This window comes from Oncorhynchus kisutch, linkage group LG8 (genome assembly GCF_002021735.2).
Source record: "Oncorhynchus kisutch isolate 150728-3 linkage group LG8, Okis_V2, whole genome shotgun sequence".
NCBI lineage: Eukaryota > Metazoa > Chordata > Actinopteri > Salmoniformes > Salmonidae > Oncorhynchus > Oncorhynchus kisutch.
Window position 1 is genome coordinate 25,402,454 of NC_034181.2, and position 16,758 is coordinate 25,419,211.

Consider the following 16,758-nt stretch of genomic DNA (forward strand, 5'->3'; position numbering starts at 1 on the left):
AACACGTTTAAATGTCTTACTCACTTCGGCTGCAGTGAAGGAGAGACCGCATGTTTTCGTTGCAGGCCGTGTCAGTGGCACTGTATTGTCCTCAAAGCGGGCAAAAAAGTTGTTTAGTCTGCCTGGGAGCAAGACATCCTGGTCCGTGACTGGGCTGGGTTTCTTCCTGTAGTCCGTGATTGACTGTAGACCCTGCCACATGCCTCTTGTGTCTGAGCCGTTGAATTGAGATTCTACTTTGTCTCTGTACTGGCGCTTAGCTTGTTTGATAGCCTTGCGGAGGGAATAGCTGCGCTGTTTGTATTCAGTCATGTTACCAGACACCTTGCCCTGATTAAAAGCAGTGGTTCGCGCCTTCAGTTCCATACAAATGCTGCCATCAATCCACGGTTTCTGGTTGGGGAATGTTTTAATCATTGCTATGGGAACGACATCTTCAACGCACGTTCTAATGAACTCGCACACCGAATCAGCGTATTCGTCAATGTTGTTAAAATCCCCAGCTACAATGAATGCAGCCTCCGGATAAATCGTTTCCAGTTTGCAGAGAGTTAAATAAAGTTCGTTCAGAGCCATCGATGTGTCTGCTTGGGGGGGGATATATACGGCTGTGATTATAATCGAAGAGAATTCTCTTGGTAGATAATGCGGTCTACATTTGATTGTGAGGAATTCTAAATCAGGTGAACAGAAGGATTTGAGTTCCTGTATGTTTCTTTCATCACACCATGTCACGTTGGCCATAAGGCATACGCCCCCGCCCCTCTTCTTACCAGAAAGATGTTCGTTTCTGTCCGCGCGATGCGTGGAGAAACCCGCTGGCTGCACCGCTTCGGATTGCATCTCTCCAGTGAGCCACGTTTCCGTGAAACAGAGAACGTTACAGTCTCTGATGTCCCTCTGGAATGCTACCCTTGCTCGGATTTCATCAACCTTGTTGTCAAGAGACTGGACATTGGCAAGAAGAATGCTAGGGAGTGGTGCACGATGTGCCCGTCTCCGGAGTCTGACCAGAAGACCGCTTCGTTTCCCTCTTTTTCTGAGTCGTTTTTTGGGTCGCTGCATGGGAACCATCCCGTGGCGCTGGTTGTAAGGCAGAACACAGGATCCGCATCGCGAAAAACATATTCTTGGTCGTACTGGTGGTGAGTTGACGCTGATCTTATATTCAGTAGTTCTTCTCGGCTGTATGTGATGAAACCTAAGATGACCTGGGGTACTAGTGTAAGAAATAACACGTAAAAAAACAAAAAACTGCATAGTTTCCTAGGAACGCGAAGCGAGGCGGCCATCTCTGTCGGCGCCGGTGTCAGCGTATATCAGTATGTCAGAGTATATCAGTATGTTAGAGTATATCAGTATGTCAGCGTATATCAGCGTATGTCAGTATGTCAGCGTATATCAGTATGTCAGAGTATATCAATATGTCAGAGTATATCAGTATGTCAGCGTATATCAGTATGTCAGCGTATGTCAGCGTATGTCAGTATGTCAGCGTATATCAGTATGTCAGCGTATATCAGTATGTCAGCGTATATCAGTATGTCAGCGTATATCAGTATGTCAGCGTATATCAGTATGTCAGCGTATGTCAGCGTATGTCAGTATGTCAGCGTATGTCAGTATGTCAGAGTATGTCAGTATGTCAGCGTATGTCAGATTGTCAGCGTATATCAGTATGTCAGCGTATATCAGTATGTCAGCGTATGTCAGTATATCAACGTATATCAGTATGTCAGCGTATATCAGTATGTCAGCGTATATCAGTATGTCAGAGTATATCAGTATGTCAGAGTATATCAGTATGTCAGCGTATATCAGTATGTCAGCGTATATCAGTATGTCAGCTATGTCAGCGTATGTCAGTATGTCAGTATGTCAGCGTATATCAGTATGTCAGCGTATATCAGTATGTCAGCGTATATCAGTATGTCAGTGTATATCAGTATGTCAGCGTATGTCAGCGTATGTCAGTATGTCAGCGTATGTCAGTATGTCAGAGTATGTCAGTATGTCAGTATGTCAGCGTATGTCAGTATGTCAGCGTATGTCAGTATATGTCAGTATGTCAGCGTATGTCAGTATGTCAGAGTATGTCAGTATGTCAGCGTATATCAGTATGTCAGCGTATATCAGTATGTCAGCGTATGTCAGTATGTCAGTGTATGTCAGTATGTCAGCGTATGTCAGTATGTCAGCGTATGTCGGTATGTCAGCGTATGTCGGTATGTCAGCGTATATCAGTATGTCAGCGTATATCAGTATGTCAGCGTATGTCAGTATATCAACGTATATCAGTATGTCAGCGTATATCAGTATGTCAGCGTATATCAGTATGTCAGAGTATATCAGTATGTCAGCGTATATCAGCGTATATCAGTATGTCAGAGTATATCAGTATGTCAGCGTATATCAGTATGTCAGCGTATGTCAGCGTATGTCAGTATGTCAGTATGTCAGCGTATGTCAGTATGTCAGCGTATGTCAGTATGTCAGCGTATGTCAGCGTATATCAGTATGTCAGCGTATATCAGTGTCAGCGTATGTCAGTATGTCAGCGTATATCAGTATGTCAGCGTATATCAGTATGTCAGCGTATATCAGTATGTCAGCGTATATCAGTATGTCAGCGTATATCAGTATGTCAGCGTATGTCAGCGTATATCAGTATGTCAGCGTATGTCAGCGTATGTCAGTATGTCAGCGTATGTCAGTATGTCAGCGTATGTCAGTATGTCAGCGTATGTCAGTATGTCAGCGTATGTCAGCGTATGTCAGTATGTCAGCGTATGTCAGCGTATATCAGCATATATCAGTATGTCAGCGTATATCAGTATGTCAGCGTATATCAGTATGTCAGCGTATATCAGTATGTCAGCGTATGTCAGCGTATGTCAGTGTATGTCAGTATGTCAGCGTATATCAGTATGTCAGCGTATGTCAGCGTATGTCAGTGTATGTCAGTATGTCAGCGTATATCAGTATGTCAGCGTATGTCAGCGTATGTCAGTATGTCAGCGTATATCAGTATGTCAGCGTATATCAGTATGTCAGAGTAGATCAGTATGTTAGAGTATATCAGTATGTCAGCGTATATCAGCGTATGTCAGTATGTCAGCGTATATCAGTATGTCAGCGTATATCAGTATGTCAGCGTATATCAGTATGTCAGCGTATATCAGTATGTCAGCGTATATCAGTATGTCAGCGTATATCAGTATGTCAGCGTATGTCAGTATGTCAGAGTATATCAGTATGTTAGAGTATATCAGTATGTCAGCGTATATCAGCGTATGTCAGTATGTCAGCGTATATCAGTATGTCAGAGTATATCAGTATGTCAGCGTATATCAGTATGTCAGCGTATATCAGTATGTCAGCGTATGTCAGCGTATATCAGTATGTCAGCGTATGTCAGCGTATGTCAGCGTATGTCAGTATGTCAGTATGTCAGCGTATATCAGTATGTCAGCGTATATCAGTATGTCAGCGTATATCAGTATGTCAGCGTATGTCAGCGTATGTCAGTATGTCAGCGTATGTCAGTATGTCAGAGTATGTCAGTATGTCAGCGTATGTCAGATTGTCAGCGTATGTCAGTATGTCAGCGTATGTCAGTATGTCAGCGTATGTCAGTATGTCAGCGTATATCAGTATGTCAGCGTATATCAGTATGTCAGTATGTCAGCGTATGTCAGTATGTCAGCGTATATCAGCGTATGTCAGCGTATATCAGTATGTCAGCGTATGTCAGTCTGTCAGCGTATGTCAGCATGTCAGCGTATGTCAGCATGTCAGTATGTCAGCGTATGTCAGTATGTCAGCGTATGTCAGTATGTCAGCGTATATCAGTATGTCAGCGTATATCAGTATGTCAGCGTATGTCGGTATGTCAGCGTATGTCGGTATGTCAGCGTATGTCGGTATGTCAGCGTATGTCGGTATGTCAGCGTATATCAGTATGTCAACGTATATCAGTATGTCAACGTATATCAGTATGTCAGCGTATATCAGTATGTCAGCGTATATCAGTATGTCAGAGTATATCAGTATGTCAGCGTATGTCAGCGTATGTCAGTATATCAGTATGTCAGCGTATATCAGTATGTCAGAGTATATCAGTATGTCAGCGTATGTCAGCGTATGTCAGTATATCAGTATGTCAGCGTATGTCAGTATATCAACGTATATCAGTATGTCAGCGTATATCAGTATGTCAGCGTATATCAGTATGTCAGAGTATATCGGTATGTCAGAGTATATCAGTATGTCAGCGTATGTCAGCGTATGTCAGTATGTCAGCGTATATCAGTATGTCAGCGTATATCAGTATGTCAGAGTATATCAGTATGTCAGCGTATATCAGCGTATGTCAGTATGTCAGCGTATATCAGTATGTCAGCGTATGTCAGTATGTCAGCGTATATCAGTATGTCAGCGTATATCAGTATGTCAGCGTATATCAGTATGTCAGCGTATATCAGTATGTCAGCGTATGTCAGCGTATGTCAGTATGTCAGCGTATGTCAGTATGTCAGAGTATGTCAGTATGTCAGCGTATGTCAGATTGTCAGCGTATGTCAGTATGTCAGCGTATGTCAGTATGTCAGCGTATGTCAGTATGTCAGCGTATATCAGTATGTCAGCGTATATCAGTATGTCAGCGTATGTCAGTATGTCAGCGTATGTCAGTATGTCAGCATGTCAGCGTATATCAGATTGTCAGCGTATGTCAGCGTATATCAGTATGTCAGCGTATGTCAGTCTGTCAGCGTATGTCAGCATGTCAGCGTATGTCAGCATGTCAGTATGTCAGCGTATGTCAGTATGTCAGCGTATGTCAGTATGTCAGCGTATATCAGTATGTCAGCGTATATCAGTATGTCAGCGTATGTCGGTATGTCAGCGTATGTCGGTATGTCAGCGTATGTCGGTATGTCAGCGTATGTCGGTATGTCAGCGTATATCAGTATGTCAACGTATATCAGTATGTCAACGTATATCAGTATGTCAGCGTATATCAGTATGTCAGCGTATATCAGTATGTCAGAGTATATCAGTATGTCAGCGTATGTCAGCGTATGTCAGTATATCAGTATGTCAGCGTATGTCAGTATGTCAGCGTATATCAGTATGTCAGCGTATATCAGTATGTCAGCGTATGTCAGTATATCAACGTATATCAGTATGTCAGCGTATATCAGTATGTCAGCGTATATCAGTATGTCAGAGTATATCAGTATGTCAGAGTATATCAGTATGTCAGTGTATATCAGCGTATGTCAGTATGTCAGAGTATATCAGTATGTCAGCGTATGTCAGCGTATATCAGTATGTCAGCGTATATCAGTATGTCAGCGTATGTCAGCGTATGTCAGTATGTCAGTATGTCAGCGTATATCAGTATGTCAGCGTATATCAGTATGTCAGCGTATATCAGTATGTCAGCGTATGTCAGCGTATGTCAGCGTATGTCAGTATGTCAGCGTATATCAGTATGTCAGCGTATGTCAGCGTATGTCAGTATGTCAGCGTATGTCGGTATGTCAGCGTATGTCAGTATGTCAGCGTATATCAGTATGTCAGCGTATATCAGTATGTCAGCGTATGTCAGTATATCAACGTATATCAGTATGTCAGCGTATATCAGTATGTCAGCGTATATCAGTATGTCAGAGTATATCAGTATGTCAGCGTATATCAGTATGTCAGCGTATATCAGTATGTCAGCGTATATCAGTATGTCAGCGTATGTCAGCGTATGTCAGTATGTCAGTATGTCAGCGTATGTCAGTATGTCAGCGTATATCAGTATGTCAGCGTATATCAGTATGTCAGCGTATGTCAGCGTATGTCAGTATGTCAGTATGTCAGCGTATATCAGTATGTCAGCGTATATCAGTATGTCAGCGTATATCAGTATGTCAGCGTATGTCAGCGTATGTCAGCGTATGTCAGTATGTCAGCGTATATCAGTATGTCAGCGTATGTCAGCGTATGTCAGTATGTCAGCGTATGTCGGTATGTCAGCGTATGTCAGTATGTCAGCGTATATCAGTATGTCAGCGTATATCAGTATGTCAGCGTATGTCAGTATATCAACGTATATCAGTATGTCAGCGTATATCAGTATGTCAGCGTATATCAGTATGTCAGAGTATATCAGTATGTCAGCGTATATCAGTATGTCAGCGTATATCAGTATGTCAGCGTATATCAGTATGTCAGCGTATGTCAGCGTATGTCAGTATGTCAGTATGTCAGCGTATGTCAGTATGTCAGCGTATATCAGTATGTCAGCGTATATCAGTATGTCAGCGTATGTCAGTATATCAACGTATATCAGTATGTCAGCGTATATCAGTATGTCAGCGTATATCAGTATGTCAGAGTATATCAGTATGTCAGTGTATATCAGCGTATGTCAGTATGTCAGAGTATATCAGTATGTCAGCGTATGTCAGCGTATATCAGTATGTCAGCGTATATCAGTATGTCAGCGTATGTCAGCGTATGTCAGTATGTCAGTATGTCAGCGTATATCAGTATGTCAGCGTATATCAGTATGTCAGCGTATATCAGTATGTCAGCGTATGTCAGCGTATGTCAGCGTATGTCAGTATGTCAGCGTATATCAGTATGTCAGCGTATGTCAGTATGTCAGCGTATGTCGGTATGTCAGCGTATGTCAGTATGTCAGCGTATATCAGTATGTCAGCGTATATCAGTATGTCAGCGTATGTCAGTATATCAACGTATATCAGTATGTCAGCGTATATCAGTATGTCAGCGTATATCAGTATGTCAGAGTATATCAGTATGTCAGAGTATATCAGTATGTCAGCGTATATCAGCGTATATCAGTATGTCAGCGTATATCAGTATGTCAGCGTATATCAGTATGTCAGCGTATATCAGTATGTCAACGTATGTCAGCGTATGTCAGTATGTCAGCGTATGTCTATATGTCAGCGTATGTCAGTATGTCAGCGTATGTCAGTATGTCAGCGTATGTCAGTATGTCAGCTTATGTCAGTATGTCAGCGTATGTCAGCGTATGTCAGTATATCAGTATGTCAGCGTATGTCAGTATGTCAGCGTATATCAGTATGTAAGTATGTAAACTGAAAGCACAGCGAGAGGAGCTGAGGGAGGGTTTGAAACCTGACCTATTTAATTGACTGACAACAGTGTATGTGTCACTGGATCATCCACATAACAAACTGGTAAAACACAATCACGTCCTTTTACAGGAGAAATGTATACCTTACATCAACACAGCTGCGTTGTTGCCTTCTACACAGCAGGTGACTAACAAAGCAATCTATACAAACATTTCCAATGGTTTAAAGTTGACTAAACTGTACGTGACACACTGACATAGTGTTATTGTAGTCTCAGTCTTAGCCCTCATACCCCTTATACCATTACACTTGTTTTCCGATCCCAGTGCCTGGCCTGTGTGACAGCTTGAGTCATAAATGTATCCCTGTCATAGGGGACTGAGGAACAGAAGCCAGCAGACTTACTCAGAGTCTTCCGGAACACCGAAGTGCTCATGAACTTGAGGAATCGGTTGGCATAGAAACCAGGCCGGTGCACCGAGACAGAGTCCTGAGGACAGAACAGAAGACAATACAGGCTTTTATCAGGGAGGGCTATTTGAGATCAATAAGAATGGAACCTATGAACGGTGGGTGTTCAGAAGGACACAAGTATCAGCAGCATATCAACTTACGCCGTCGTAGACCAGGGCCTTCCATGAGTGTTCCAACTTCTTAATGAATCTGAGGGGGAAACAAGAAGTCTTGTCACAAACAGAGCTTGTTATGCAACAAACCCAACCCCTCACCAAGCCCCATCACCCAAAACCTGAGATGCTTCCCGTTGACACCAAAGACAGAACAGGAACCACAGCAATACTACATTTAATGTTACATAATATGCTCCCATTCTAGTTACATTTGACACTGCAATTGATGGACTGAGGCAAGCAAACAGTTGGCAAGGGAAGAGGATTAATATGAAAAGATATATGGGGAATGATATCATTATGTAACTCCCCAGCCAAGACACTGACAGACAGGTCCTGAGGTCAGCTTAGAGATGCTGAGATATGGACAAGGGAACAAGCTTTAGGGACACTTCTGTCTCTCTGGCCCTCAAGGCTTGTCACACTGAGGAGCTTCTCTCTCCCTCTCACTACCTCTTCTCTCTCCCTTGCTCCCTGCATTGGGACAGAAAATCAATGCTTCACCAGAGTGAATAGGAAAGACTGATAGCTACAGAAGCCTTATTAACAGAGTTGGATAGAAAAGGATGCTTTAAGGACCCAGGAGAGTGGCTGCTTGATATCCAATCAATCAGAATATGTAATGCTAACTAGTCTGTGGGCGTAGCAATGAACCCTCCATGTTACAGAACATTTTGGGTGTTATTATGCTATATAATATAGCATGTTATGAAGTAATGTTAAACCTGTAGGACTGCAAGATGTCGATGATGCCCAGGAAAATAAGCAGGTTCTCTTCTTTGTGTGACTTGGCAGGAATTCCACCCATCCTGAAATACAGCCCAGTAAATGCAGGTCCAGTCACAGAATGTAGTCAGGTCAGGAGACACATTAAGGGTTTTGATCATTGTTTGTAAGAGTTTTGCCATGTATTTTCAGTGTATGTGAATGTGAGTGTGTGTACGTGTGTACGTGTAAATGTCATCAAGCTATTACAGTGTATATGATTGTGTACTGTACGTGTGGTTGTCTTTGAATGTGTATGGGCAGTATGACTGAGGTAAGCTGACTCACGTGTCGTCTGTGGTGTGGGCCTCGGCAGCCTTGCCGTCCCCCTGGATAGACTCCATGGCTGTGGAGTAGAGGACCCTCTGGGCCACGGGCCGCTTGCCATCCCCCACTGCCTGGCCCGGCTCGCTGCCCTCCTTCGGGCTCTGGTCCAGAACATGCACGGCCAGAAGTAGACTGTAGTCCATGATCTTAAAGCTCTCCAACACCTGCAGCACACAACATGAAACCACACAGTTAATTACCATGATCTGAAATAACATCAAAACAACCCGTAGGCTAGCAAAGAGTGGAAACAGTTGGAGCGGTGTTGGCCTTGGTCTAAGTCCGGAATCTGACCAGTATCACACACAGCTGTGTGCATTTTAAACAAAAAGAGTGTTTTTTTATCATCTGGGTTATTGAAGTGTGACCCATATTTCTGTGTGACCAAAGATAAATAGGCAATTGTGATATGATATGTGGAAAGTCATCCTTTTTATAGTCCCTTCTGCCATAATAGGATTATCGAATCAGCATCCAAAAAATTGCTAATGTATTTTGCCTGATTTTCCATCATTGGACCACGGGAATTGTCTTATTCTAAGCATTATTGTACCAATCCCCGAAACATCCAAGAATAGCACTGATTGTCATGGTAATTCCTAGAATCTGCTCTCAGTTGGATTCCGTAAACAGTATTTCCAACATCGGGAACTTCCAAACTTGCCATAACGGACTCAGTCATCATTATCCGTTATATGGAACTGGCTAGTAGAAAACAGGCTGAGTAAAAGGACCACAACAGAACCAGCTCATTTGCCTTTTGAAACATAATCTAAGAAATGTGAACTAATATGTCCAGAATGAGGATCTTTGATAATAAAGACTGTAACACAAACACACCCTTACTAAGAGTGGACAGTAGGATGGATATAGTTGAACAGATGGTCTTTAGATATGTTATACCACTGATGTATCTATAACTAGAATCCATTGCACCATGACTGAGCACACCCACAATAACATTATAGAACAGCCATTTCCAGGATATCCCCATGGTAAATGCGTCTTTATTCGTGTTTTATTGTTGGTGGTTTAATCATGGTTAATTAGTTCTGTAGTGTCCTTTTAAGACGAATGCAAACCATGAACAATCATACAGACACGCGCACACCAGCCACACATACACACAAACATTCTGTATAAACACTTGTGCTCTTGTTCAAGCTTGGTCTTTTCCATGTCTCTGATTTGCATCCCTTCCTCTTGACTCCCCCGTCCTATTCAAAGGCAACCATTTTGAATAGAGCCACACACCAACCTGCCCGGAAAAGGCTATAAGGACACGCCTGACCTGCAAACCGATATTTAATTTCAGAATTGGTAAAAATCAGGTTATGATTAGGGTTTGGTTAAGGTAAGGTCAGTTTTAGATTCTAGTTGGTTGTTAGAGGTCAGGAGTGTCCTTAAAATAATTACAATTCTCAGCTTTTACATTGACATTTGATGGAATGTCTCCATTCCATATGTTTTTATGTTAGGTGTAGTGGCTAGATCCAGCTGTAGCACTGCATGGGGAATAGGGTGTCATTTGAGATCTGCCGTGGTTTGGCTTTGTTTGGCTTTGTGAGAGAGGGCATTGTTGTCCCCGTCATCTTCCAAAGGAATGACAGAATCACATGACATGGCAGGAGGAGAGGCGGACAACATGACCTGGCAGGAGGAGACGGGGACAACATGACATGGCAGGAGGAGAGGGGGACAACATGACATGGCAGGAGGAGAGGGGGACAACATCACATGACAGGACAACATGACATGGCAGGAGGAGACAGGACAACATGACATGGCAGGAGGAGAGGGGGACAACATGACATGGCAGGAGGAGACAGGACCACATGACTTGGCAGGAGGAGACAGGACAACATGACATGGCAGGAGGAGACAGGACAACATGACATGGCAGGAGGAGAGGGGGACAACATGACATGGCAGGAGGAGAGGGGGACAACATGACATGGCAGGAGGAGAGGGGGACAACATGACATGGCAGGAGGAGACAGGACAACATGACATGGCAGGAGGAGACAGGACCACATGACATGGTAGGAGGAGAGGGGGACAACATGACATGGTAGGAGGAGACAGGACAACATGACATGGCAGGAGGAGAGGGGGACCACATGACATGGCAGGAGGAGAGGGGGACAACATGACATGGCAGGAGGAGAGGGGGACAACATGACATGGCAGGAGGAGAGGGGGACAACATGACATGGCAGGAGGAGAGGGGGACAACATGACATGGCAGGAGGAGAGGGGAACAACATGACATGGCAGGAGGAGACGGGACCAACATGACATGGCAGGAGGAGAGGGGGACAACATGACATGGCAGGAGGAGACAGGACAACATGACATGGCAGGAGGAGAGGGGAACAACATGACATGGCAGGAGGAGAGGGGGACAACATGACATGGCAGGAGGAGAGGGGGACAACATGACATGGCAGGAGGAGACAGGACAACATGACATGGCAGGAAGAGAGGGGAACAACATGACATGGCAGGAGGAGAGGGGAACAACATGACAGGAGGAGACAGGACCACATGACATGGCAGGAGGAGAGGGGGACAACATGACATGGTAGGAGGAGACTGGGACAACATGACATGGCAGGAGGAGAGGGGGACAACATGACATGGCAGGAGGAGAGGGGGACATGACATGGCAGGAGGAGACAGGACAACATGACATGGTAGGAGGAGACAGGACTATATGACATGGTAGGAGGGGACAGGACAATATGACATGGCAGGAGGAGAGGGGGACAACATGACATGGCAGGAGGAGAGGGGGACCACATGACATGGCAGGAGGAGACAGGACCACATGACATGGCAGGAGGAGAGGGGGACAACATGACATGGTAGGAGGAGACAGGACAACATGACATGGCAGGAGGAGAGGGGGACAACATGACATGGCAGGAGGAGAGGGGGACAACCTGACATGGCAGGAGGAGAGGGGGACAACATGACATGGCAGGAGGAGAGGGGGACAACATGACATGGCAGGAGGAGAGGGGGACAACATGACATGGCAGGAGGAGACGGGGACCACATGACATGGCAGGAGGAGAGGGGGACAACATGACATGGCAGGAGGAGACAGGACCACATGACATGGCAGGAGGAGAGGGGGACAACATGACATGGTAGGAGGAGACAGGAACACATGACATGGCAGGAGGAGAGGGGGACAACATGACATGGTAGGAGGAGACAGGACAACATGACATGGCAGGAGGAGAGGGGGACAACATGACATGGCAGGAGGAGAGGGGGACAACATGACATGGCAGGAGGAGAGGGGGACAACATGACATGGCAGGAGGAGAGGGGGACATGACATGGCAGGAGGAGACAGGACTATATGACATGGTAGGAGGAGACAGGACAATATGACATGGCAGGAGGAGACAGGACAACATGACATGGCAGGAGGAGAGGGGACCACATGACATGGCAGGAGGAGAGGGGGACAACATGACATGGCAGGAGGAGAGGGGGACAACATGACATGGCAGGAGGAGAGGGGGACAACATGACATGGCAGGAGGAGAGGGGAACAACATGACATGGCAGGAGGAGACAGGACAACATGACATGGTAGGAGGAGAGGGGGACAACATGACATGGCAGGAGGAAAGGGGGAAAACATGACATGGTAGGAGGAGACAGGACAACATGACATGGTAGGAGGAGACAGGACAACATGACATGGTAGGAGGAGAGGGGGACAACATGACATGGCAGGAGGAGAGGGGGACAACATGACATGGCAGGAGGAGAGGGGGACAACATGACATGGCAGGAAGAGAGGGGAACAACATGACATGGCAGGAGGAGACGGGAACAACATGACATGGCAGGAGGAGAGGGGGACAACATGACATGGCAGGAGGAGACAGGACAACATGACATGGCAGGAGGATAGGGGGACAACATGACATGGCAGGAGGAGAGGGGGACAACATGACATGGCAGGAGGAGACAGGACAACATGACATGGCAGGAGGAGAGGGGGACAACATGACATGGCAGGAGGAGAGGGGAACAACATGACAGGAGGAGACAGGACCACAAGACATGGCAGGAGGAGACAGGACCACATGACATGGAAGGAGAAGAGGGGAACAACATGACATGGCAGGAGGAGAGGGGGACAACATGACATGGCAGGAGGAGAGGGGGACAACATGACATGGCAGGAGGAGAGGGGAACAACATGACAGGAGGAGACAGGACCACATGACATGGCAGGAGGAGACAGGACCACATGACATGGCAGGAGGAGAGGGGGACAACATGACATGGTAGGAGGAGACTGGGACAACATGACATGGCAGGAGGAGAGGGGGACAACATGACATGGCAGGAGGAGAGGGGGACATGACATGGCAGGAGGAGACAGGACAACATGACATGGTAGGAAGAGACAGGACTATATGACATGGTAGGAGGAGACAGGACAATATGACATGGCAGGAGGAGAGGTGGACAACATGACATGGCAGGAGGAGAGGGGGACAACATGACATGGCAGGAGGAGACAGGACAACATGACATGGCAGGAGGAGAGGGGAACAACATGACATGGCAGGAGGAGAGGGGGACAACATGACATGGCAGGAGGAGAGGGGGACAACATGACATGGCAGGAGGAGACGGGGACAACATGACATGGCAGGAGGAGAGGGGAACAACATGACATGGCAGGAGGAGAGGGGGACAACATGACATGGCAGGAGGAGACAGGACAACATGACATGGCAGGAGGAGAGGGGGACAACATGACATGGTAGGAGGAGACAGGACCACATGACATGGCAGGAGAAGAGGGGGACAAAATGACATGGTAGGAGGAGACGGGGACAACATGACATGGCAGGAGGAGAGGGGACAACATGACATGGCAGGAGGAGAGGGGGACAACATGACATGGCAGGAGGAGAGGGGGACAACATGACATGGCAGGAGGAGAGGGGGACATGACATGGCAGGAGGAGAGGGGGACATGACATGGCATGGTAGGAGGAGACAGGACTATATGACATGGTAGGAGGAGACAGGACAATATGACATGGTAGGAGGAGACAGGACAATATGACATGGCAGGAGGAGACAGGACAACATGACATGGCAGGAGGAGAGGGGACCACATGACATGGCAGGAGGAGAGGGGACCACATGACATGGCAGGAGGAGAGGGGGACAACATGACATGGCAGGAGGAGAGGGGACCACATGACATGGCAGGAGGAGAGGGGGACAACATGACATGGCAGGAGGAGAGGGGAACAACATGACATGGCAGGAGGAGATGGGGACCACATGACATGGCAGGAGGAGACAGGACAACATGACATGGCAGGAGGAGAGGGGGACAACATGACATGGCAGGAGGAGAGGGGAACAACATGACATGGTAGGAGGAGACAGGACCACATGACATGGCAGGAGGAGAGGGGGACAACATGACCCGCCACGAGTTCTATAACAATAATGAGAAGAAAACAAATCCCAAACATTCTGTGTGTTTGTGCAGGGCAGGATTAAGAAATCACTAAGACACTTTATGTTGGTGTTTCGTTTATTTTGGCAGATCCCCAAATGTTCTTGTGATAAAACTTAATCCACAGTTATTTTTTATAAACTATTGATCCTCTGTCGCTAAATGATGCTCTCTGTTGTATTTTGAACATTGCCTCTTGGGCCTAGCCCATGACTCACACAATTGACCAGTCACATTATGCAGTTATTATACAGTTTATTATATACAGTTTATATTTCCTTATTATCCGGGCTGAAGCTCAGAAGCTTCAGCCCCTGCATTAATCCGGCCCCTTTGGCGCTGTGTGTGTGTGTGGAGCTGTGTGTGTGTGTGTGTGTGGCGCTGTGTGTGTGTGTGTGTGTGTGTGTGTGTGTGTGGCGCTGTGTGTGTGTGTGCATGTGAGCATACGTGTTTGTTTCCGTCTCAAATTTATAGGGGCATTCCCAGACAAAAACCTTTTCAGACATCAAGTTAAATGCCACTCCAGTCATAGGACTGGGCATGGTTTATTAATGTTCTTAGTTTGTTGTGAGATGGAGAGAGGAGAGGAAGGAAAAACATACTATTCTACATTTCCCTCAGTGACCCACATTCAGCAGCAGACACTTCCTGGTCCCCCTCTCTCATCTCACCCCTTACCTCCCCTCCATACCTTGGCTGAATCTCCTTCCCCCCCTCACCCATGTCTGTCACGTCCCTCTCGATCCCACTCTCCTGTTTTTCGGTGTTGCAGCAGGCTCTGTGGCTAGGGTTTTACTGCTTACTCATGGAAACGGACAGAGATTCTGCTTAGGGGGCGCTTTGCTTACTGCTTAGGAGGGGAAGGCAGGAAGCCGTGACAATAACAAACTAGCTACAGTCCAGTCACTTACAGTACAACCACTGCTCAGACGTACACACAGCTCACTGGCATTAAACATTTTAAGAAGTCTGAACTTCTGTTCTGGGTTACAGTTACAGAATGTATTTTTGTCTCTTAACAACACTCCCTACTAAACAAAAGACAAAAGAGGAAGACATTTACACAAGGAGACATTTCAAAAACAAACATTGTGTCAGAATCATGACGTCAAAGACACCGTGCTCCAGCCCCCCCCAGACACAGCCCCCCACCCCAGACAGACACAAACAAACAGTCATTATAAAACCTGAGCCTGGCACATTAATGACCTGCATGAAACACTGTTCCCTTTATACTTTGAAGTACAAAGGAAGTGAGAGAAGAGAGATGGGGAGGGACAGAGAGACAGAGGTCCTCTAAAAGACTTCAAACAAGAGGTCATCTTAGAGTGTCTGTGAATAGGGCTGGCACAATTACTGAATAACTGTGTAACCAACGGTTACGGATGAAGACCATCATGAAACGGTTATTACAGTGACCACGGTCATTTGGCCGGCCCATTACCATCACCCAAAATTCCATGACCATCACAGCCCTATCTGTGAACCACTGTTATCCTTTCCCCACCATTCTGAGCTAATAGAAAGTCAACATTGAGGAGTGTGTGAGTTTAGTTAACAAACACAAGGAGAGCAGAGGAGATGAATCAGCCAGCTATAGCAGCCAAATCCATCGAGGCGTGACTCCAGGCGGTGTCCCAAAGCAGAGTCATCAGAAACACACAGGACAGCCTGTTACCAAACAGGCCTATATATACCCACAACACCGTGCTACTCATGCAGACTAACTCCATTCATTAAGTCACCACTTCTCGTTTGCTGTTGAAAAACAGCTCAGTCTCCAATACAATGAAAGTGGTAAAAACCTGGTTCACAGAAGCCATGACATTGTTATGGGGGAGTAAAACAAATGTCCTTGACAATCACATCGTAGGCTATAACATTTCCAAGTTTTCAAAGGTTGGATACCTTAAACAGGAAGTGTGTCTTCCTTCCTGTTCCTGGTCTACTTCCTGATGTCTACATCCTGGTTGGAGACCGAGTGAAGCACCCTGTGCCGTCAGACAGAGACAGAGACAGACAGACACTACCATGCTCTCTCTGTCAGGGACAACACCCACACTGTTACAACACAGGCCTAACAGCCTCTGGTTTAAAGTTGTCCTTAGGGGCACAGATCTAGGATAAGCTAACCCTCCACATATACTAACTATAACTTAACTGTTGAAAATACTAAACTGACCTTAGATCAGTGCCTAGGGGCAACTCCATTCTTCTCCCACATGAGATATATCCCTTCATCCCTTCAGAGCTAGCCAAGGCGGCCAGGGTTATGTACAGTACATAGGGTTATGTAAGAACTATACTGTATAATAATAGCTGAATAAGACTATTCACCATATGATCTGTGACAGTCCACATTATGATTGATTACGTGTTTTCAATCAATCAACCAATT

The 16,758-nt window shown here is 45.9% G+C and overlaps 1 protein-coding gene across 3 annotated transcripts in view; it reads right to left on the reverse strand.

Moving 5' to 3' along the window:
- The window catches only part of LOC109896018 (phosphatidylinositol 4-phosphate 5-kinase type-1 beta-like), a 90,713-nt gene that overhangs the window by 15,662 nt on the left and 58,293 nt on the right, over positions 1-16,758 (reverse strand). For all 3 annotated transcript variants that reach the window (XM_031829924.1, XM_020490204.2, XM_031829922.1), the window contains 4 exons: positions 8,807-9,009; positions 8,479-8,562; positions 7,739-7,787; positions 7,530-7,614 (listed from right to left, as the gene is read on the reverse strand). In XM_031829924.1, the coding sequence (XP_031685784.1) occupies positions 7,530-7,614; positions 7,739-7,787; positions 8,479-8,562; positions 8,807-9,009 (421 nt within the window). The remainder of the gene's footprint in view (positions 1-7,529; positions 7,615-7,738; positions 7,788-8,478; positions 8,563-8,806; positions 9,010-16,758) is intronic.